Source organism: Streptopelia decaocto, assembly GCF_964273445.1.
Source record: "Streptopelia decaocto genome assembly, chromosome: 2".
NCBI lineage: Eukaryota > Metazoa > Chordata > Aves > Columbiformes > Columbidae > Streptopelia > Streptopelia decaocto.
Genome location: NC_138655.1, coordinates 163,398,081 through 163,420,991, shown reverse-complemented (window position 1 = coordinate 163,420,991; position 22,911 = coordinate 163,398,081). Strand labels below are relative to the sequence as shown.

At 53.3% G+C, this 22,911-nt stretch overlaps 1 protein-coding gene across 7 annotated transcripts in view; it reads left to right on the top strand.

The window, feature by feature from the left end:
* The window catches only part of MAP4 (microtubule associated protein 4), a 152,163-nt gene that overhangs the window by 40,880 nt on the left and 88,372 nt on the right, over window positions 1-22,911 (top strand). For all 7 annotated transcript variants that reach the window (XM_082046514.1, XM_082046515.1, XM_082046517.1 and 4 more), the window contains exons 3-4: window positions 3,552-3,805; window positions 12,092-12,157. In XM_082046514.1, the coding sequence (XP_081902640.1) occupies window positions 3,571-3,805; window positions 12,092-12,157 (301 nt within the window). In that variant the 5' untranslated portion in view covers window positions 3,552-3,570. The remainder of the gene's footprint in view (window positions 1-3,551; window positions 3,806-12,091; window positions 12,158-22,911) is intronic.

Genomic DNA, 22,911 nt, shown 5'->3' with positions numbered 1-22,911 from the left:
CCGGTTGGGGTGTCCCGGCTGTTTTCAGCCCCGTTGGGGTGTCCCGGCTGTTTTCAGCCCCGTTCGGGGTCTCCTGGCTGTTTTCAGCCCCGTTGGGGTGTCCCGGCTGTTCTCAGCCCCGTTGGGGTGTCCCGGCTGTTTTCAGCCCCGTTTGGGGTGTCCCGGCTGTTTTCAGCCCCGTTTGGGGTGTCCCGGCTGTTCTCAGCCCCGTTGGGGTGTCCCGGCTGTTTTCAGCCCCGTTGGGGTGTCCCGGCTGTTTTCAGCCCATTACCTGCCATGTGCTTCCATGTGCCAGAGGTACCAGCTCTGTGTTTGCTACGAAAAACGCAGAATGGCCCTTAGTTACGCCGCTTTATTATTTTTTTAGACATAGTTTGTGCATTCCTCATTTAGTTAAATACAGACAAGGAAACGTCCTGCTGGTAATTCTGCAGAACCTCAGAATTCTTTTTCCCAGCAAGCAGATGGCTCCGGCGTCCTGGTTCCTAGAGACGTCGCCAACGCTGTTTTGTGGCAACTATTCCATAAAACGCTTCCACGTTAGCGTGGGCCCAGCCAAGCCTGACCGATGAGCCCACCGGTGGTTTGTGCTGGAATATCCGTGTGGGAGGGTGGTCTGGGCGGGATCAGCCTGGGTTAGTGTTTGGGAATCCCGAAGGTTTCCTGGCCCACCCCGGGCTCGGCGGCGTCTGCTCCGTCAGCTGGAGCGCGGCTGTTTCAGTCTAGAGGAAAGGCGGCTGAGTATCTCTGTGGAACAAGAGCTAAAGCATTTCAGGCCATCCAACCCCTGCCCAAGGCTGCTTCTGCTCCAAATGCTGTTCAGACACTTGCTCTAGTGCGCCCGTGGCGATGGCCAGAGGTGGTTCCTGCGTCGGGATCGTGATGCTCCATGTCCAAGGCCTCTGTCTGAAGCACAAACGCAGGAAAACACAGGCACTGCTTTATTTAGGGGACTTGGATTGGGGAGAAACCCCTTATCCACAACTAGACAAATTTCATTGCTTCATGTCGTTTTCTATCCTAGGCTTAATTTATCAAGTACTTGCTTCTATACATCCTCTCGCTCTGGCAGCTCCATAATGCGCTGTCTTCAAGATGCAGATGCAGAGCCCCTTGCCAAGCTCCTCAGAGGCCGCTCTGCAACCGAGAGAGCAGGAACGCTTCCTCTGAACCGAACGTGTGGAAACGGCCAGCGGATGGTTCATCTTCCAGACTCTAATTACTGCTAACCAGCGTTAGGAGAGGTTTTCCCCAGTGCCCAAGTTTCCCCAAGTCATTAGATGTTCTGTAGCCGTTTTCTGACCGTAGCCTTGATTCTTCCATTTCCCGGTAGCATCTTGAAGCAGCTTGTCGAAAATGTTACGTGTTGTTTTTCTTCCTTACGCTAAGTGAAATTTTCATAGCTCCAAATAGATATAGATGTATTTTTCTTTTGAGATGGATCTAAAAGCCATCATTGCACTTGCAAGCTGAAAGCAAGGGAGGCCGCGGTGGAAAACTTGGCTCCGTAAGAGCCCATTGGGAGCGAGCGGCCGGTGCCAAGGCCAGAGCTGTGCGGTGATTTACATTACAGCCCCTTCACCTGTAGATCCCCCTCTGGTGACTCTTCGGTGCCTCTGTCCCAACAGCAAGACCCGCAGTTGCCGCTTGAAGGCTGATCTGTCTTGAAACCCTTTATTGTTACAGAAAAAAGGAATAGATTTAACTGCGTCAGTTTCCATAATAGACTCGCTTGCGATTCACGAACAACAATCGGCGGGTGATGCCGCTGGTGGTGGGGAATGTGAACTCTGGCCGCGCTGGGGCTGTGGGGCCCCATCTGCTGCCGGCTTAACGGGAGCAGGGGCCTTTGCGTTGGGGACAAGAGGGGCCGTGTCCCCCTTTTGCGTTGGGGATAAGAGGGGCCGTGTCCCCCCTTTGCGTTGGGGACAAGAGGGGCCGTGTCCCCCCTTTGCGTTGGGGACAAGAGGGGCCGTGTCCCCCCTTTGCGTTGGGGACAAGAGGGGCCGTGTTCCCCCTTTGCGTTGGGGACAAGAGGGGCCGTGTTCCCCCTTTGCGTTGGGGACAAGAGGGGCCGTGTCTCCCCTTTGCGTTGGGGACAAGAGGGGCCGTGTCCCCCCTTTGCGTTGGGGACAAGAGGGGCCGTGTCTCCCCTTTGCGTTGGGGACAAGAGGGGCCGTGTCCCCCCCTTTGCATTGGGGACAAGAGGAGCCGTGTCCCCCCCTTTGCGTTGGGGACAAGAGGGGCCGTGTCCCCCCTTTGTGTTGGGGACAAGAAGGCCTGTGTCCCCCCCCCACTTTGGCCTTTCCAGCCCCACCCGCACAAGCGCCCTTGTGTTTTCAGCCTTGTGCCTCCTCACATACGCAGCTCTGGAGCTCTGGCTTTATTTCTGTATTTTTCCGAATGTAGCTTGGTGGTTCTTGTCCAACAGAGCGAGAATCGGCTGTAAAACGATGAGTCACGTCGCTTAAGCTCCTTCGCATCCTCTTGTTCCGGCGGGTTTGTTGTCGGGCTCTGTACCTGCTGCGGCGGTGGGAATTGTACCTGCGCCAGCTGAGATGCTGCTGGCACCCGGTGGGTTTGGCTTGTACAGTTTGCGCCAGACACTTCCCGCAAACGTTTGAAAGGTGTCACTGGAGCTTTGGATGTATTTGCGATTCGATAGCGCTGTCCGCACAGAACAGGAAGGAAAGCTGCAGAACGCCCTTGTGTCGTCGGGATCGCTGGGGGCTGCTGCCTCGTGCAGCTTTGCTTTACATTCACGTCGGTATTTATGGGTGCCTGTTCCTGATCATCACTTCAAAAGGGAAAACCAGATGATGGTTGATGGGTCATGTTGTGCCAACGTGAAAGCCGGAGCTGCAGAACACATGAATCCGTTCAGGTGCCTTTTCTCTTCAGGGCCAGGTGTTGAGATACAAATCAGGGGCGAAAAGGTAGATGATGATTCTTTCTACTTCATGTTCCCGATTTTTAGCTTTAAATAGAGTGTGTACTCTACTATATTTTTTTCTTCATTAAGCATAATTAAACCTTCATCTCCCAGCACAAATCCCCAGTTTGCCGGCATTAACAAGGTTTGCTGAGGACATGAACGTGCTCGCGGCCCCTCCCAAGGGCTCAGGGATGTGTGGAGCAGAGATTACAGAGCCCTGATCTCCATGGGGGAGCTGGGGGGAGCCCGGCTTGGGAACTGAATGGGCTCGTGTCACTTGTGCTTGTGCCGCCGAGGGTCTGTAATTGAGCCGCAGACTTGGGGCAGGGCAGAAACCCGCGTCAGGTGGCGTTTGTGCGGCCAGGTGCGCCCTTTGCATTTGTAGTGTTTTAGGATTCTGATAAAACATGACATGAGATGCAACGTTCACGCAGTAAAAGCCGATGCAGCCGATTCTGTTTCGGTGCTGGTGTGGGGGTTGTAACCCCCTGGGAAGCACTGAGCCCTGCACAGATGTTTGTGAGTGTGCGGTGGCACAGGGATGCGCGGCTGACGACGCCGAGCGCTGGGTAAGCTGGGAAGGGCTCTCGTTCAAGCGTTCCTCTCTTGGTTGCAGGCCGCAGAGGTGCCCAAGCATGGCCGACCTGGACCACAACCTCAGCCTGGCGGACGCTCTGACCGAGCCGCCCCCCGAGATCGAGGAGGAGGTGAAACGGGACTTCATCGCCACCCTGGAGGCCGAGAAATTCGACGATGTGGTTGGAGAAACAGTAGATAAAACAGACTACGTGCCTCTGCTGGACGACGACGACGCGAAACCCGGGAGCCAGGAACCAAAGAGCAAAGCCCACGACGGTATTCATGTGGAACGTAAGTGTCTAAAGCACAGACTAAACATCTCTGTCACTTAAACTCCACACAACACGTGTGGTCGTTGTCACATTGGGACAGGGCTTTTGGATGCTGCTGGCTTGAGATATTTATTTTAAAAGCAAAGGTTGAGATCAAATCCTGTTTGTGGCTTTTCTGCTCTACCTCCTGTTCCGCCCTCCAGCCTGCACAATGAGCTGTCAGGCCTCAGGAGACGCTGTTATTTAGGGTAATACTCTGTGGCTGCCTTGTGATGCTCAGAGCAAGCTGTGTCTGCAGCGTGGCTGCGCTGATCCTGCACGGCGCTTTTCACCTCCGGTGCCAGACCTGCACCAGGTGTCAGCACTGAGTCCGAGCAGAGCCAGCCGGGAGGCCCGCGCTGGTTCGGAGCCTTGGGCTGGGGGGTAGCAGCGAAGCATCGCTTCTCCGCTCATCCACGGGGCTTACTCTGCTTTCTTGCTGCGTGTGTATCCTGGTGATGCGCACAGACAGTGACCGTGGTGCTGTCTCTGCTGGTTTGGACCGTCCCTAGCCCAGTGGTATTTAGTAGCGTTGACAGCGTTATCAGAAGCTACTTACAAAAGGAGAGGTTTAAACTGCCCCTCGCTGAGTATCCAGGCAGCTCTGGGCTCACCCGCTGTTGCTCTCAGTGAGCAGTTGAAGTTCTGTGTCCCCTCCCAGCCAAGGTCACTCGTGACAAGGAACGCTTTAATGATTATTTTATTATTTTAATTTTTTGGCCTTGATCTGTGCTGTGTAAGAGGAAAGAATGTTTGCTCCCGGACAAGTAACCTGGTGACTTCTTTCAGAGGAAAGCTTGTTTCTTTTTTTGCCTTGATCTCGATGCTCATCAGTGTTGATGAAAGGGGGAGGCGCAGAAGAACTGTTAATGTCATGGTCACTCATCAGCATGAACAGGACCCCCAGGGCTCCAGGATTTCTATAGCTTAAGGCACTTGTTTGCGTTGTCTAGAAGTCTGTCAGCTGCCTTGTCATACAGAAAACGTAGTTTTGAGTTTTCCATACTAACAGAGTTCATTAAACGGTAATAAAAGAGGAGGAAGGATGGAAGCAGGGAAAGAGATGACGGAATTCTGAGCTTGGGTCCATTCAGCTGTGTGTTGTATTCAGTTCTAGTGCCTCTGGTGGGAGGCGGTTTATATTTTTGCATTGCACAGGTGGGGTAACAGAGAAACACAAAGACTCGTTAACACTTTTGTGTATGGTTTAAAATAATGCTTTGTCCTGGAAGTTACAGATTCCAAACCGTCTCAGCACCAGAATTTCTCAGTTGGTGTTACCATCCTGATATCAGTGTGAAACACAAGTGCCTTGAGTTGTGTCGCCCCTCGAACGGTCCCATCACAACTCGCCATTTCAGATGCCTGTAGGTTCTTGCAGCGGGTTTAATGAGCTCGTTGCTGGGTAACTAGCGCTGGTGGTTCCCGCTCGGACTCTGCGTCGGGGGCTTTTCCTCCCCGGCTGCTCGAGCACAGCGCCTTTCCTCCCAATGCCAAGGGATGCGCTTTCTTCTCTTGCTTCGGAGGTTGGTTTTTCCCTTTTTTGGGAGGGCTGGAGCGCAGTGAGGAGCATTATCTACATCTTTGGCAAGCTGCAGACGAGACCCCAGCTGAAGGAACTGGAGAGCTTGCGTGCCTGGAGCGGATAACAGAGTCTTGCCCAGCTTTCCTGGCCCCGGGAGGGGAAGGGCTGTCATGTTCTGCAGTTTAAACCCGTGTTAATTCACTGCAGATCCTGTTATGTCTTAACTTACCTAATCAGTTTTTCCCTGAAGCGATAAGGGTGCTTGGGCCTCCTCTGAATTTTCTTCGGTGTTTATAACTTTAAAAAAACATAGTAAAGCTTCATGTTCTTGCTTTTATCAAGCCTATGGAATAAACGAGCCCGGGTGAGATGTAACGGGGTGTCAGGCGTTGTTCTCAGGCGGCGTTTTGAGTGTAACACTGAGGTTTTTAAGGGGGGAGAGTCCTGTTTGAAAGGCAGCGAGAGTTCTGTGTCCCCGGCTCCAAATCTGCCTGCAAATAGCTTTGTTTTCCGGAGGGAGAAGAGCAGCTTTAATGGATCAGGCTTTTCAGCCCCCGCTTGTTGATTTATTGATGTTAAAAGGCAGGACTGTGTTCAGACAGCGCGCCGCCTCCCGCCGTCACTAGAGGTGTCACCAGGCGGCACGTCAGGCTGCGGCTGTTCCAGCTCCGCCCAAGGTTTTGCTTTGACTTTTCTTCCTAAACCCAGGAGCCAGATGAGCCGAGCTTAACGATCAGATGGAGCCGGGTGAGCCATGGGAGTGCAGAGAGATGGAGAAGAGGAGAGAGACGGGATGAGCGCTTGTGTGACCAGCTACAAATTCATCCTAGAATAAAGCTCTGATAACAGTTAACTTGAAAATATCATTGGAAAGGCATAGCTTAAGAAAAGAAGGGTTTACTGAAGGGGTTTTACTCTTTCTAGTACCTGTCTGGACATAACAATTTGGCAAATTCTGGGCTAATCCAGGACACTGTGGGTTTTCTGTGAGGCTGGAGAGTGATCTGGGTGTGCGCTGTGTCCTCATCATTTGAGGACGTTCCAGGGGACTCTGGAGCTTCCAACTCAAGCCACGGCGGCTGCTGTGGGGGTTTTAGTCGGGGTGCTCACATGGAGCAAGGGATTTGCATCCCAAAGGGCCAAGGAGGAGAAATCTGGGTGTCGGGAGCAAGTTCCAGCTGCAATTCCTGTGCTTCCGTCGCTCGCAGCCGCGCTCCTGTGATCCGGTTCCGCTCAAGCGGGGACCAGTGTTGTTTCTGCAGTGTTTGATCGGGTTGTTATTATTGGGGAGCTGGGTGCAAAGCTCGGTCTGCAGCAAAACTGCTGCACACGGGAAAAGCATGTGCCGCGTTCTTGCGTTTGCTCCGCTCACAACCCGGGTGACGGGTCTTAACTTTGCATGCGTTTTTTTGATAGGGAAACAAACACTGAGCCTGATCTTGGGTTTGCTGCGGACAGCGGCCTGGGGGCTGTTTCAAGAACAAGTGTTGCCACGAGATGGCTCTGCTGGCGCTGCCGCTGCTGCCGGACACACACCGAGAGCATCACAGAGCACAGAGCATCCTCCTGGGGTGGAGGAACACAACCCGGACACCACAGAGCATCATAGAGCACTGAGCATCCTCCTGGGGAGGAGAAACACAGCCCAGAGACCCCAGAGCATCATAGAGCACTGAGCATCCTCCTGGGGAGGAGAAACACAGCCCAGACACCACAGAGCATCATAGAGCACTGAGCATCCTCCTGGGGAGGAGAAACACAACCCAGAGACCCCAGAGCATCCTAGAGCACTGAGCATCCTCCTGGGGAGGAGAAACACAGCCCAGAGACCCCAGAGCATCCTAGAGCACTGAGCATCCTCCTGGGGAGGAGAAACACAACCCGGACACCACAGAGCATCCTAGAGCACTGAGCATCCTCCTGGGGAGGAGAAACACAGCCCAGACACCACAGAGCATCATAGAGCACTGAGCATCCTCCTGGGGAGGAGAAACACAGCCCAGACACCACAGAGCATCATAGAGCACTGAGCATCCTCCTGGGGAGGAGAAACACAGCCCAGACACCACAGAGCATCATAGAGCACTGAGCTTTTCCCGTGTTTTATGAACTGAAGTGGTGAAATTAATCCAGTTGCTACAGTGCACAAAGCAAAACGAATCTTTTTGTAGCTCAGTTGCATTTGGTGTCGCTCGGGTAGTGTTTGTGCTCGATTAGTGACCTTCGCCTGGAGTCTCCAACATCCCTGGATCCGGTCCCACCAGCCAGTGAGCAGATGAGGTGATAAACATTCAAGATCTGGCTTTTTCTTTCTGAAGGAAATAATAGCGCTCCTAGGGCGGGTTAGGGGGAAACGAGGATGGCCATTAGCTTGGCAATGAGTGCGTGGGGCTGTGGGAGCCCTGGCGTCCCAAACACAGCCCGGGCTCGGCTGTGGCTTCTCTGTAATTCCCCTGGTGGGAAGGGGAGGCTGGAGAGCACAAACCGGCCCTTGTGCCGCAGGGCGAGCGCAGCTCCGGAGCCTTTATTTGGTGACTGGGGGACGATGAGCTTGGCTGCTGCTCCCAAGCCGTTTGCAGGCAGAATATTTAAACATATTGAAATACCTTAAGCTGCTTGTTCAGCACTTACCAACTGCTTTTAGACTGTACGGCACTCTGCTTATCAACATTTTTGTTCCCACTCGTGATTTTTTTGTCTGAACTCCCTGGCAAAGCTGCGTCTGCCCGTGTTTGCACACACAGCGTGTGACAGGATGGGGAAACAGGCAGAACGAGCCTGGGCCGTCCAGCTCGTCCCCGTGTCCCCCGATCCTCCCTACGTGCTCCCCCAGTCGCCGCTGGAGATTATATTGGCACCAAGCATTTGCTGGAGATTATCGCTTTAGCGAACGCTGCCTTAAATTTGTTTATATAAAAGCAATCCTTTGATCCACTAGGCAGATGCAAATACCATCTTGTGATTCTGCTGAGGATTAGGGAGTTACAGCATCTTGACATGCTGGTGTTTTGCTGCGGTTCGGCCCTGGGCGGAGTGCTGGGCGCTGTCCCACGCGCTCCAGGTCACCAAAATACATGGATTTGCCCCAAAGGAGCCCAAATTCAGAGCCATAACATTAAAAACTGCTAATGCCGGGGAGCTGTTCGATTTAACCCAATTGGCTGGAAGCTCGTCTTCCAAAAGAGCTAAAGCTGGAAAGGGAAACCATTTTTACCTGCTTCTTTACCCCAATTCCTGCGCTATTGAAGCCAACGTAGGATTTTCAACACGTTTTACTGTGGTTTTTCCAATGGGTGAGTGTAGGGGCCCAAGGTGGCACTTCTCAGGAGGGATGGTTTTGTGCTTTGTGGTCGAGAAGCCGCGAGAAGGTTAAGCCGAAACCCCTTTTCTCCTGTCCACCGTGTTTGCTAGGCTTGGCTTATGTTTGGGGAGGGCTTTTGTATTGGCCACACAGGTGCCGTGACCAGGCGCGAACGAAGCTGAAACCAACACGCCATCGTTTTGTCCGGTTTAAAACAGAACTTGCGCTCCAGGGTTCAATCGCAGTTTAAATACTGAAGAAGTGGGAGTGGGTTTGTGGGTCGTGGTAGTGGGGGCTGCTGATTATCCCCCCCCAAACCCCAGATACATTGCGTGAGTGCAGACTAGAGACGTCTTGCACGGCCCCTGCTCCGTCGCCAGCCGCCTCCGTTAAGCCAGCGTTACGACACCCTTTTGAGCTGGACTTAAGAAAACTCATGGCTGTCACACTTGGGCGAAGCAGCAGCTTCCTCACTGTAGAGCAGAAGTTTAAGCAGGACTTACATGGCTCCTGGACGTAATTCTTTGTAGCCAGTGTATCTCAATCCATCCCATCACCCTCATTTCTCCTTCCTTGAACTGCCCAGTAGACCCAGTGACGGGCAGTGGCTCTCCCAGTTGAGACAGTGCTACCGTCACAGTAAATCCCAGGCCTTGTAAAGCCTGACAGCAGGAGGAGCTGGTGCGTTGAACTGCCAAGAAACAGGTGCAGGGATTCCTGGGCTGTCTTCAGCTCCTCGGGAGGATGTAGGTGTGTGTTTTCCTAGAGCTGTCTGGCAAGTTCCTGTTGCATTTCCATAAAGCAGCAGGAAGAGCCGCTGCAGCGACTGGGAAGCCTTTCCTTTGGCTCCACCGAGCTCCGGATGCAGCCCTGGAGCACTGTGTGAATGCAATGGGAACGCAGCTCTGTTCTAAACCCGCTTCAGCCCAGGGAGGGGCAGCAGCAGCTCCGGGTACTGAACGTGCGGCTCTTGGGGAGTGATTTTCCTTTATTGACTTGTAGGGTTTTTTGAAGCCGCTGCCCTGAGGTTTCTGTGCTCCACACTGAGCAGAACTAATGGCCCCAGGAGCTGAGCTGCTGCTGGAGCTCCCGCTGCTTGGTTCTCTTCGCTAATACTGCTCAGCATTGCCCTTGCAGTGACTTGTCTTCACTACTTCACAACTGGGAAATCGGGATAAATTCTTAGAAAATGAGCAGAGGTTGTTTAAGAAGATATTGGAAAGTATTTTAAGGCTCGTGCGCGGACGCTGTTGTCACTGCAGGTGAATGGCCGTGTGACGTTCCCCCGCTGTGTCCTGCAGAGGGGCCGTGTGGGCAGCCCGCTTTAAAAAATATATGTTCTGTTGATTAAATTCCTTAATTGTTCCCAAAGATGGTTTCCAAGCGGCGTTTTCAGAAAACATTGCACACGTGGGTCGAGGGAGCGAGGGGCAGCGCGGCTGCGCCGGGCACCCGCCGAGCAGCCGGCAAAGCCGAGCTCAGAGCCGGCTCTGTGCTTCCAAAGCGCGGCCACGCTCACCGGGGCTCGGATCACTGCCCTGCTTTCCAAGCTCCCTCTGTAAACCTTCTTAAAGCTTCCTCTGGCAATGGCAGAACGAGACACAGTCTCCTGATGGTCAGTATCTCATATGCTATTTGTTGGCATCACTGGTCGTCCACCCTCGGACACCCTGCTGTAAATCCCCCTGGTATCTGCTGCAGTGATGTGTCTCAGAGCTGGAACCGAGCTCTTCTGGTCCTTTTTTCTAACACGGAATCACAGAATGTCAGGGATGGAAGGGACCTGGAAAGCTCATCCAGTTTCTTCTCATATTCAAGTGGAACCTCCTGTGTTCCAGTTTGCACCCATTGCCCCTTGTCCTGTCACTGGTTGTCACCCAGAAGAGCCTGGCTCCATCCTCCTGACACTTACCCTTTATATATCTGTAAACAAGAATGAGTCAGCCCTCAGTGTCCTCTTGTCCAGCTCCAGAGCCCCAGCTCCCTCAGCCTTTCCTCCCACGGGAGATGCTCCACTCCCTGCAGCATCTTGGTGGCTGCGCTGGACTCTCTGCAGCAGTTCCCTGTCCTGCTGGAACTGAGGGGCCACAACTGGACACAATATTCCAGGTGTGGTCTCCCCAGGGCAGAGCAGAGGGGCAGGAGAACCTCTCGGACCTACTGACCACCCCCTTCTAACCCACCCCAGGTCCCATTGGCTTCCTGGCCACAAGGGCCCAGTGCTGGCTCATGGTCACCCTGCTGTCCCCAGGACCCCCAGCTCCCTTTCTCTACACTGCTCAGTTTTAAGGAAACTTGCCATGACTGAAGTGCACCAATATTTAGAAATTCTGGGGAATTCATTTGTGCCTGTCACCGGACTCCAGTGACGATTGAGCCTCGGGTGTCTTTCCAGCCTCCCTTGGGGTGCTTGTTCACATCCCCCAAGTCTCCCCATGCCCATGGTGAGCCCTCCCGGGTCTCTCAGCCTCCAGACCCCCATCTCCTCCATGGCCCATCGCCAGTTTCTCCCCAGTGGCTCCCTGTCCCCTGTGCTGGGAGCCCAGCGCTGCCCAGCTCCCCTGCTGCGCTGGGGGATGCTCAGCCCCGCGCTGCCTCGGGAGCCCGTGCTGCTCTTGATCTTTGCTGCAAGGACACATTGCTGGGTCATGTTCCTCTTGCTGGCCGCCGGGACCCCAAGGGCTGTTCCTGCAGAGCCGCATTCCAGCTGCTTGTCCCCCAGCTCATCTCCCTTGTGCAGGACTTGGTGTTTGGTGGATGTCATGAGATGCTTCTCTGCTCGTCTCTGCAGCTCCTGGACGGCATCACGAGCCTCTGGTGTATCAACCGCTCCTCCCATTTCGGTACCATCTGCACACCTGTGAGGGTTTGCTCTGCGCCATCATTCTGGTTGCTAATGAAGACGGTAACCAGTGTTGTCCCCAGTGTCACCTGCTGGGGACACCGCTAGTGACCTGGACCTGGGCCTGGCTGGGCACAGCTCTGCCCTGGGCTTTGTCAGCTTGTCTAGGACCTTATTACAGGAGGTGCTGTTAAAAGCCTTACTAAAGCCAGGGTTAACAGCGTCAACTGCTCTTGCCTCGCGTCCGCCAAACCCGTTGGAATGTATTTGTTCTTTGCTTGAGGGAGATGCAGAGTTGCAGTGATCTAGTGCTGGCCCTTAGGAAAGCTCAGCTTGGGGTGGTGATATGAATAGGTAAAGGAGCTTCAGGTTGTTCTGCCTTGAGTCTCCTTCACCAAACTGGATTTTCTGTGATTGAAAAGCTCTTTCTCTGTGGTTTGAAGTTGCACTGACTTGGTGCCATGTAGGTGCCTTCATTTGTCTAAAAAGTAATTCTGGGGGGGATAACCCCTTCTCTGTGTTTGATAACGTTACAGTGTTGGTTTTGATTTTTGGATTAACTTCACCCAGTGCTGATGTTTCCTTTGATTTCTTGCAGACACTTCAGCTTCTGGGCCAACAGTTGTAGAAAACGGTGACCACGGAATAGAAGATCACCGCCCAGGTATGTGCTGGGTGTCCGAGGGAAACGTGGCGGCTTCTTTACTTGGTATTGGGCCAGTAAAACCTCATTGTGACAAAATGCACCTTCCTATTACTTCATGGGTTGTTCTTGGGTTTTTTCAATGACCTTTTCAAAGAATTGGAAATACAATAGAACTTCGTTTGGTTTTGGGTTTGAAGTTGCTTGTTCACATGAAGTCCTGCTCAGAAGACACTGCAGACGTCACCCACGGGCCGTGCTGGGAAGGCACCGCCTGGGCACTGGTGCCCAGCTGGTTTTGCAGCGACTCCACAATACTCAGAGCTGATCTGCAGCCCAGCCCATGGTCAGGAGCCCGGCGGGGACGTTCCTCCTGCCCTGCGCCAGCCCTTGATGCGTTTGTTCATTCGCTGCCTCTTCACCGCAACCAGAATCACACTGGGGAAGAATTTCCTCCTTAGGTCTGATCTCAGTCTCCCCTCTTTCGGTTTAAAGCCATCACCCCTTGTCCTGCCACCCCTTGTATTTGCTCTAGTACTTGCGTTAGCGCTGTCAAAGCTGAAATGGAGGTTTTCTGAACCTTCTTCAAATAGCGTTAGGAGAGCTTGGTCAGCAAGGAACTTGTGGAGCAATATTTCAGACTTGTGAGGAATCTGGAAAACAATTCATCTTTCCAGTCATCCTGACACACGCTGAAGTTCGTCTTCTTCCAGCACCTGCATTTAAGGATAAAAGCAGTTCCCCGTTCCGATGGGAGCTGGGTTTCCGACTGGGTTCCCGCCGAGCTGGTGGGGCAGCGCAGGACCCAGCGGGTGGGTGGTTTGACTTTGCGTTTTCCTTTCCTGCGGGATCCAGTGCTCCCAAGGGCCGCTCGTCCTGGCACCGGGAAGAGCTGCTGGTGTGCTCTCCCTTGCCTGGTGTCCGGCTCAGGCTGAGCAGCGCGGCTCACGGTCAGGCTGCTGGTCCCAGCGTTAACATCCCTGCTGCTCCGGCCCATGGTCCCAGCATTAACATCCCTGCTGCTCCGGCCCCATGGCCCCAGCATTAACGTCCCTGCTGCTCCGGCCCCATGGCCCCAGCGTTAACATCCCTGCTGCTCTGGCCCCGTGGCCCCAGCATTAACATCCCTGCTGCTCCGGCCCCATGGCCCCAGCATTAACATCCCTGCTGCTCCGGCCCATGGCCCCAGCATTAACATCCCTGCTGCTCCGGCCCATGGCCCCAGCATTAACATCCCTGCTGCTCCGGCCCCATGGCCCCAGCATTAACATCCCTGCTGCTCCGGCCCATGGCCCCAGCATTAACATCCCTGCTGCTCCGGCCCATGGCCCCAGCATTAACATCCCTGCTGCTCCGGCCCCATGGCCCCAGCATTAACATCCCTGCTGCTCCGGCCCCATGGCCCCAGCGTTAACATCCCTGCTGCTCCGGCCCATGGCCCCAGCATTAACATCCCTGCTGCTCCGGGAAGAGGAAATCTAGGAGATAATGCTGCATAAAGGCAGCAGTGAATTAATGAAACAGCTTCTTTGCTCTAATTCTGTTTAGAGCGTGAGCGAGTTTCACATTCTTGTTGAGGATGGGAATATAAGAATTGATCTTTGTGTTAAGTTTGCCATTGTCAATCTGATCAAAAGCAAGCCATGCATCTTCCTTAATTTACAATTTAGGAACACTTCTGAACCTTCCTAAGGATAATTAATCTCTTTTTTTTTCCTTTTTAATACATATAACTAGAAGGAGGTAGCAATAAAATCGGATTTATGATAGCCCAGGTATGACTAACTAAATGCACAGAGATTTAAAAAATTGAACTACTGAATTGTGTTTAAAAATATTCTTGTTATTTACTTTCTAGTAGCTTCCTGTGGTTTAACTCTTCGCACACTAAACGCTAACAGCTTTGATCAAAGGTGCTTTCATGTGTCTGAAGCTTTTTGATTTATTAATGTGTTCCCTCTTTGTGGGGCAGAGCTGCATTTCTTTTCCTGTTCAGGGCTGTCTAGAAGTGACATCAAAGTGGTAGGAGCAGCGTGTCAGAGGCTGAGGAGTCACAGGCGGCGCGTTAATTAGGTTATTCGCAATAACAACATTTATACAACACAACTGTTTCATGGACTTTCTCTCCCCGCCCCCTCCATGGCACACCTGAAATATCCGTGCTCCTCCATCCGAGGGTGAGGGAGACATAGGAATGTGCTCAGGGGATGGAGGTTTTTCCCGAGTTGAAGAGCAGTTGATGCCCTTAGTCCCTGACCCTAAGCCACCTTCAAGTTTAGGCCCGGCTTATTTCTCTTCAGCCAGATCTATGCCCTCATCTGGCTCTTCTGGATGTGCAGAGGTGGGAAACGGGAGTAGCTGAGAGAGGACCAAGCAAGGTGATGCTCACGGACACCAGCTTTTTGCTACAAAAATCAGTGTTAAGAGCCACAGAGCAGCTTTGGAGGGCAGAGCTGCAGCTGGTGGGTTCTGAACCAGGCTTAGGGGAAGTCTTGGGGAGAGACACCGTTAAGCTGTTTGAAAACACAAATCTCTGCTTGTCACTCCAGTCTAGGTCCCAGGCAGCCTTGCTACACGGAATTTGCAGCTGTCAAACAAAACGGGTGATGACTTGTTGATGTTTTATTACATGCAGCTTTATCTCCAGCCGTCTGGCGCATGTGTGTGCAGAGGCTGGAGTTAGTCCGGACTGAGATGTTAGTGCTGGCTTGGCAGCCTGAGCTCCCACGGACCCTTAATGCAGAGACAGCATCACCCAGAACCCACGTCATGGGGGCAGAACCCTCTGCTCACCATTGCATCATTTTTATCGTAAGAGTGATGAATTTAACCCGTTGCTGCAGAGCCGGGTCCAGTTCAGTATTTCAGGCGGGAAAGGGAACACGTGGACGGTTGACTTTACGTTGGGGATCCAAACCTTCTGCTCAGCCGGAGCGAGCCTGCGGGTTCTCTGCAGAGCTCCGGCGTGTGGCGAGCGCTTGGCTGGTTTTGGAGGGGGGTTTTGAGAACTGGAGATCTCCAGAGCAGGAGCTCTGCCCGGGTACTGAGCACATAGACTGAAACTCCGTGAATTCTGCTCTTCCTTATAAGGAGAAATGGAGGAGCGGCTGGCGCAGCCTCCGGAGGGAAAAAGTCCAGGAAAAGTCCAACAGCAGCGTTAAAGCAAAAAAAACACGCGTGATTTTCAAACAGTGCAACGTGTGCAACTCTTATTGCAGGATATTTGCCTAGAGTTCAAAGGAATCCTGTATTGAAAAAGAAAACATTCTGGAAAGAAATCCATCAAGGCTGCCGAGATGGTTTAATCGCAGGCCGGCTCGTTGTCCCGCTGGCCGATGAGAAGCGACCTGGGGAGGTAGCGCTGTTCATACTCCCCAGCTCGTCCTTCTGGCGTCACAAGAACCCCAGGTCACAGTGGCACCGGGCGCTGTTTCCAGTGCACGTTGTGCTTTGGAGCGCTGTCCTGAGCCGCCGCTCTCCTGGCGGCGGTTTGGCGCTGACCTGGGTTTGTCGTGGCTCGTTCTGCATGTGGCAGAGCCGGGCTGGATTTTCAGAGCCTTCTAAAGCAGAACTCGCGTGTCTCCAGTGTGGCTCTCGGCAAATCTCCTGGCTGCGCGAGGTGCGGCGTTGCTTGTTGTGCAGTGTGCTACCTGAATGTTCATGTTTACTAACGACCTGCGCTTTTCTGCCCCTTTCCCCATCCCCTTTCCCTCTCCTCCTTCTTCTCCTCTCTTCTATTTTCTCCTCCTAGAAGCCTAGACTGTCTCCTAACACTGGGGCTGCCACTGACACAAGACCAGTGTCCTTTTCTACCTGCCATTGCACTCCTAAAACCTGCAGCATTTTCCAGAGCTCTTGCTTTCCGTCCTCGGACTTTCCGCGTAGAAGAAGCCGCAGGCAGCGGTGCTGGCGGCCGACCAGCCCTTCTCCTGCTCCCTCCGCCCCGCGGTGCTTGTTGAAACCTCCCCGGCCTTGTGTGAGCACAAACGCGCCCTGGGTCTGAACTGCACCGTTTGCAAACCGCAGCTACGGCTCCACGCTTTGGTTCAACCGCTTTTAGATTGAACTCGTAGCCTTTTCCGTGGATGCTTTGTGACAGCGGGTTTGGTGGGGAATGTAAAGGTTGTGCTTCCGAGCGGATGGGCCCAGCGTGACTGCAGCTCCTTCCCTGCTCCCCGAACTCACCGCGGCCTCGTAGAGCTGTACCTGCCCTACCCCCGCTGCTTCCAACCCTCGCACAGCGGGATTCTCTCTTTAATAGCCTTGGCTTCGAAACGGGTGGTTTTGCATCAGAGCGCTTGTTACGCAGACTTGAGAAACCCATTAGGAAAAGCTGCGTTTGCTGAGGCACCCGCAGGTTGTCTCTGGTTTGTGAGGGATGGATTATGGGCTTCGAGCACTTGCCGTTAAGTGGGAGCGTGAAGGAAACAACCAAACGCAAGTTCCTGGCTCCGGAGGCGCTTTGCTCCCTGCAGGCCTGGCGAGGAAGGCAGAAATGGCCTCTGGCTTCATTTTGCTAATGGCAGCCTTGGATGAAGCTTTACCTGCGTGAAAAATAATCCATCCCTTCCAAAACAGAGAGAGACAAAGGATGTGGGTTTCAAATCTCTGCTCACGTAATTCCAGCAGTTTCCAGCAACACGAAAGGGCCTGTTTTAGCCTCCAACGGAGCTCCGAGAGGCCAGCAAGCGCGTTGCAATTCCTGCTGTCTCCATAGGGCTGCCCAGCTTTCCAGACACAAAAGCGTTGGTTCGACAGATAAAATGCAAAAGATGGAAATCATTTAGAGAGGCCGCTTGGTATTTTGCATGAGACGAGGTTGATGTAGATGAGCCGATGTTTTGTTTGAGGGTCATTGTGTTGAGCAGCTAAAGGTATTTGCCTACACCACCCAATGAGAGCACAGGGTTTATTTGGACCCAGACGCAGCGTGAGGTCGGCCGTGGCTCCCACATTGCCAAAGGTAGCAGGAGAAGACCCTCACTTGCCTCAAACTGATCTCTTTTCGTTGTGAAGAGAGTATCTTGCACCTGAATATTCCTGATGCTCTGCTGGTGCCCTTGACTGCATTACCATACTCAAGACTTACTGGAAGAACATTGCACGTTGAATGAAAACTCCTCACGCTACCAGAGGGTTTTCTTTGAGGATCTCCTTCGAATAGCGCCCTGTCCAATCTTGATTTTGGTATGTTTTTAAATGGGAGACCCGACGTGCTCCCCACCCAGGGCGCGGGCGGCCGGAGCTGCTGCCACGCTTCGGTGATGCGCATGGGGACCGGAGCCTTTTGTTCTCTTAATTGGGTGCCAATTAATTGCTTTCCCCGCCATTGAAAGCCTCGTTAGTGGGTGCCATCCTTCTGGTGCCAGTTTCTGCACAAGGAGGGTGGTGATTGTCCTTTTGAGAAATGCGGGTTGCCCGGCAGAGCTACCACCACCAGTGGCCCAGCGTCCCCACACAAGCAGCGTTTCCCCGTGGGACACAGCCACGGTGTCACCGGCCCTCGGGCTCCGCGCTGGGACAGATTCCCCGCTGTCCTGCAGGCTTTATTGCCAATAAACCAAACCACGTGGGAGCCTCCACCTCCCATGGGGGGATTTGCCCTTTGTCACTATAAAAGGAGATTGTTCCGTTCTTGGCTTTATTTTTAAAGACCTCTTTGTAGCCTTTGTTTTTCATGTGGTTGATTAGGGAGCAAACCAGCGTGATGGTGAGCGTGGAGGCGTTGAACTCGCTTCCACACGTCCGTTTGTCTCACCTTTTGCCTTAAGCGGGCTTGACTGTTTCTGCCCTAGAAATAGAGTAACTAGAGAGAACTTTTCAGGTGGAATAACAGATTTGCTGAATATCAGACCTGCTTCCCCCAACCCCTGCACGTGCTTTATGGTATTGAAACGCAATGATGCTTTAAAGTACGAGCTGGAGAGGAGTTTCTTATGTTATTGAAATGCAATGATGCTTTACAGTAGGGGCTGGAGAGGAGTTTCTTATGTTATTGAAATGCAATAGTGCTTTAAAGTAGGGGCTGGAGAGGAGTTTCTTGTGGCTGTTTTTGGAGGGGTGGGGGAGCTACCAAAGCAAAGGGCACCCGGGGTCCGGTCAGCGTCCCCGCTGCTCACATCAGTGTTCATCCCATTCCTCTGCTGCTTTTTGCTTTTCCTGCCCACATTTTATTTTCAATGTCGTCAGGTTTGTGAATTGGTACATAGAGGAGGAAGGGGGTGTTTGTTCCTCACCAAAAGCTCCTCCACGTGGCACATTTTGCTTGTTTTGGGGCAGAAAGGTGGCATTCGTGTCCTGGGAGGCTGAGCGCGTGGGCAGGGGATGCTGGGGCTCAGTGTGCAGCGCTGTGTCTTTTATCGCTCCTGGATCTTGCCAGCAATTCAGTGCAGCCCATGAACCTGCAGTAAGTCAATGAATCCGCGGGAGCGCATCTTTCATTTCCAGTTTTGATTCTCGGAAAGCCAGGTGGCCAAATGTGTTCCTCTCCTTGAATCTTGTGTCGGCCAAACCTCGAAGGCCGTAGGGAAGGCTCTCAGAGCACACGGGAACCTCCTGTGCATGTCTTGTCACTTGTGGCCTTTCCCAGGTCCCAACCTCTGTACGATGTGACGCTGTGTAACGCTGTGCAATAAATCACCCTAATAAACATCTCCAACTAACTCTCGATACTTGTCCTGTGGTGAGAATCTGCCCGCTCGTGCTGCTGGTTCACACTTAATACGTGTAATTAATACTGTAATTAATATCTGCATGTGCTCAATTAACCGCTCTGCTGTTACTTCTGCCTTAAACGGGAATCCCGTGCTGTCTGCACAGATGTTTGGAAACGTGTCTGTAAACAATTGGTTTAGTTGATGTATTTAATAAGTTAAAAGGAAATTCTTTCACATGGTTTTGTGGTCGCGTGGGGAATGGGCAGAAGGAGAAGGAATCAGGAGGGGGCTGGGCTGGCTGAGCTGGGTGGGAGCTACAAGGTGCTTTTATTTCTAAAGGCTTTAGTGCCTCTGGAGCCTGGGGGGGCTGGCTCTGCATCCTTTTCTGCTGCTCCCTCTAAAAAAAGCAGCAAACTGAATCATTCAGGAGCTCGTGGAGCTCTTTGGAGGGATGACAAAGGGGTTCGGTGGCTGTTTGATCTTTCAGGGGGGTTATTTTGAGGCTGCGATGGGGGAGGTGAAGGCGGGTGTTGTGATTTGGGGGTCAGAGATTGGGGGTGTCAGGGAACAAAGGGGCTCGATCTGTCACTCCAACGTGCCCTTTGTTGGTGCAGCTCGTCCGTTTGGCCGCGTGTTGGTTGGACGGAGCCGCCGGAGACTCGAGCTCCCCCGGGTGAACGCTGAGCTGCTCCGGCGTCGCCGCTCGGAGCGCCCGGCGGGTTTGGCAGCAGCTGGTTTGGCAATCGGCACGTTTGTGCATTGCGTTGCAGGGCTGGGGGTGCTGGGGGCTCGTGCTCTCCCGGTCCGGGTGGGTGGACGGTCCCTTTCGGGTGGGGGTGATCTAGGGGTGCGTGTTGGGCGCGGCGGGGAGCGCGTCCCGCAGCCGGCACTCGCGCTGCCGCGTTCTGAGCTGCGTTAGAACTCCAGCCGTTCTGGTGAACGTTCCGGTCAGAATGGACTGGAGGAAAGCAGATGTCACTCCAGTCTTCAAAACGGGCAAGAAGGAGGACCCGGGTAATTATAGACCAGTCAGCCTCACCTCTGTCCCTGGGAGAGTGATGGAACAGCTTCTCCTTGGTGCCATCTCAAGGCATATCAAGCATGAGAGGGTTATTAGTGGCAGTCAGCATGGCTTTACCAAGGGGAAGTCATGCTTGACCAACCTCAGAGCCTTTTATGAGAATGTACCAAGGTGGATGGATGGTGGCAGAGCGGTGGATGTGGTCACCTTGACTTCAGCAAAGCCTTTGACACAGTGAGGGTGGCAGAGCCTGGCCCAGGCTGCCCAGGGGGTTGTGGAGTCTCCATCCCTGGAGACATTCAAAACCCGCCTGGACACCTTCCTGTGTGACCTCACCTGGGCGTTCCTGCTCCATGGGGGGATTGCACTGGATGAGCTTCTGAGGTCCCTTCCAACCCCAAACATACTGTGATACTGTGATACTGTGAACGCCGCTTCCACCCGCACCTTCCAATGCCCGTGAGTCTCTCATACCATGAAGATAACTTCTTGAAGCGCTCTGGAGGGTTGAACAGGGGAAGAGCGTTTGTGTGCAGGAGGAAGCAGCTGAAGCAGACACCAGCTTGCTTCATGACAGGCAGTTTTGGTGGAGATGAGCCAGTGTTGCCGTGGACCTCTGGATTAGACAGGACCCCGCAGCACAGGTGCAATCAGCTCCATGCCAGACAACCAACTTCTTTTTGCCATAGATACCTGATTTTGATTTCTGTCATCACCTGAAAGCTCTAAATAATCTGTTTTCTTGGGGTAAGTTCTATATAGTTCCTACTAGTATTGAAAAAAACCAAACCTTTCCAACCCTTATTTCTGGTTTAGATTGGGTCTGCCTCAAATGCGCAATCCTTTGGGGAATTCCCGTGCGGTATGAGCGGCTCTATTCTGCTCAGCCGGGCTCCCCTGCCTCCAAGGGCACCCAAGCGCTGTGTGTTCAGATGGACATGGAGCCGGCACCCTCGGCCGTGCCGCGCGGGCATCCCGGCACAGGCTTTGTCACTTCTCACAAGTGACAAGCGCTTCTCCCTGTCCCCGACACCTCTTTGGGCAGCTCGAGCTTCCTCACCGTGAACTTGCCCGTTACGAGTCTGCGTACACGTTACAGACAAATAACTTCTGAAGGGCAAATGGCTTAAAAAGAGGAATTCTGAGCCTGAGCACACTTGGTAAACTCAGTTCTACCCCTAAAACAAGTATTATCTGGTGTCTTGAATGGGGTGAAGGCAGCTGCTTGTGGCACAGGCGGGATGTCACCGGAGCACTCAGCGCTCCCCTCTATCGGTATTTTCATTTCTTTTCTAATTAGTGTTTTGCTAAACGCAGCTTTGGGGCTTTCCCCAGTACAACAGGCAGGGAGTGAGTGGCTGGGGGTGTTTTGGGATGGGGAGTCGTGTCTGATGGGTGAGGAGACAGAGATTTGGAGCACTCGCGATGTTACATTTTCCTGTTTTTATGAACTCTGCTTAGGCCTAAATTCTTGAATCTCTTAGAATAGAGTAAAACATCCGCCGTCCCCCTGTTGGTGTCTCCCAGAGAGCAGAGAAACCGCCTCAAACTGAAAATAGTAAAACCCCCTGGGTTTCCCTTTTATTGCTGGTGGAACCGGTGACACGAGGGCTGACAGGACAGTGTACGCGGGTAGAAAAATGCGGTTAATATAGAACAGTTCTCATCTTGAATCATTTTTACATAAAAACAATGCACTACTTTTCCAACTTTGACATTATTCTTTGCTTTGTCAGATGGATTTAAAGCAGGTGATTTTCTGTAATAACTAGGCAAGATGTCCTTTTCCTGGGCACTTTTGCACCAAACCGTAGCACGATGGAAAAGAAATGAAACAAGAGCCCCACAAAAACATTAAACCCAAAAAAGCCGTGAGCAAAAACCTGCAAACAACAAGAAGAAAGCAAAGGCAGGCGCTATGAGAATGTAACGCTTAGACTGAGGCGGTTGTGTGGCGTTACTGTGGAATGGAATACGGGCATCGCTTGTGATGCTTCGGGTGGTTGTTGGGAGGAGCAGCAGGGTTGGCGTTGGGTCCCGATGGAACTCGCTGCCCCTTGGTGCACGGGGGGTGTGGATCGGACCAACCTCAGCCCGCCCGCCCCGAAACGCCCGTTAGGCCCCGAAATGGGGTTTTCACAGCGCAGGCTGCTTTGTGGCGTGCGTTAAATGACGTGCTCAAGGAGCTTTCCCCCCGCGCCGTAGTCTTGTTTGCTGCTTGCACCAAATCAGCTTATGTGGTTGTGTAAGCGGCTCGGGGGAAAGTGGAGCTTTGCAAAGCCCGCGTGTCCCACACAGCTCCCGGGGCCGCCCAGCGTGCTGGGGTGCAGCCGGTACCAGGGACGGGAAGAACGTGGTGAAATAGAACAAGGGCAAGTGTAGAGTCTTGAATGTGGGCAGAACAAGCCCAGGTTCCAGTGTAAGTTGGGGAATGAGCTGTTGGAGAGCAGTGTAGGGGAAAGGGACCTGGGGGTCCTGGGGACAGCAGGGTGACCATGAGCCAGCACTGGGCCCTTGTGGCCAGGAAGCCAATGGGACCTGGGGTGGGTTAGAAGGGGGTGGTCAGTGGGTCAGAGAGGTTCTCCTGCCCTCTACTCTGCCCTGGGGAGACCACACCTGGAATCTTGTGTCCAGTTGTGGCCCCTCAGTTCCAGCAGGACAGGGAACTGCTGGAGAGAGTCCAGCGCAGCCACCAAGATGCTGGAGGGAGTGGAGCATCTCCCGTGGGAGGAAAGGCTGAGGGAGCTGGGGCTCTGGAGCTGGACAAGAGGAGACTGAGGGGGGACTCATTGCTGGGGATCAATATGGAAAGGGGGAGTGTCAGGAGGATGGAGCCAGGCTCTTCTGGTGACAACCAGGGACAGGACAAGGGGCAATGGGTGCAAACTGGAACACAGGAGGTTCCACTTAAATATGAGAAGCAACTTGTTTGGGGTGAGGGTGGCAGAGCCTGGCCCAGGCTGCCCAGGGGGGTTGTGGAGTCTCCTTCTGTGCAGACATTCCAACCCGCCTGGACACCTTCCTGTGTAACCTCAGCTGGGTGTTCCTGCTCCATGGGGGGATTGCACTGGATGAGCTTTCCAGGGCCCTTCAACCCC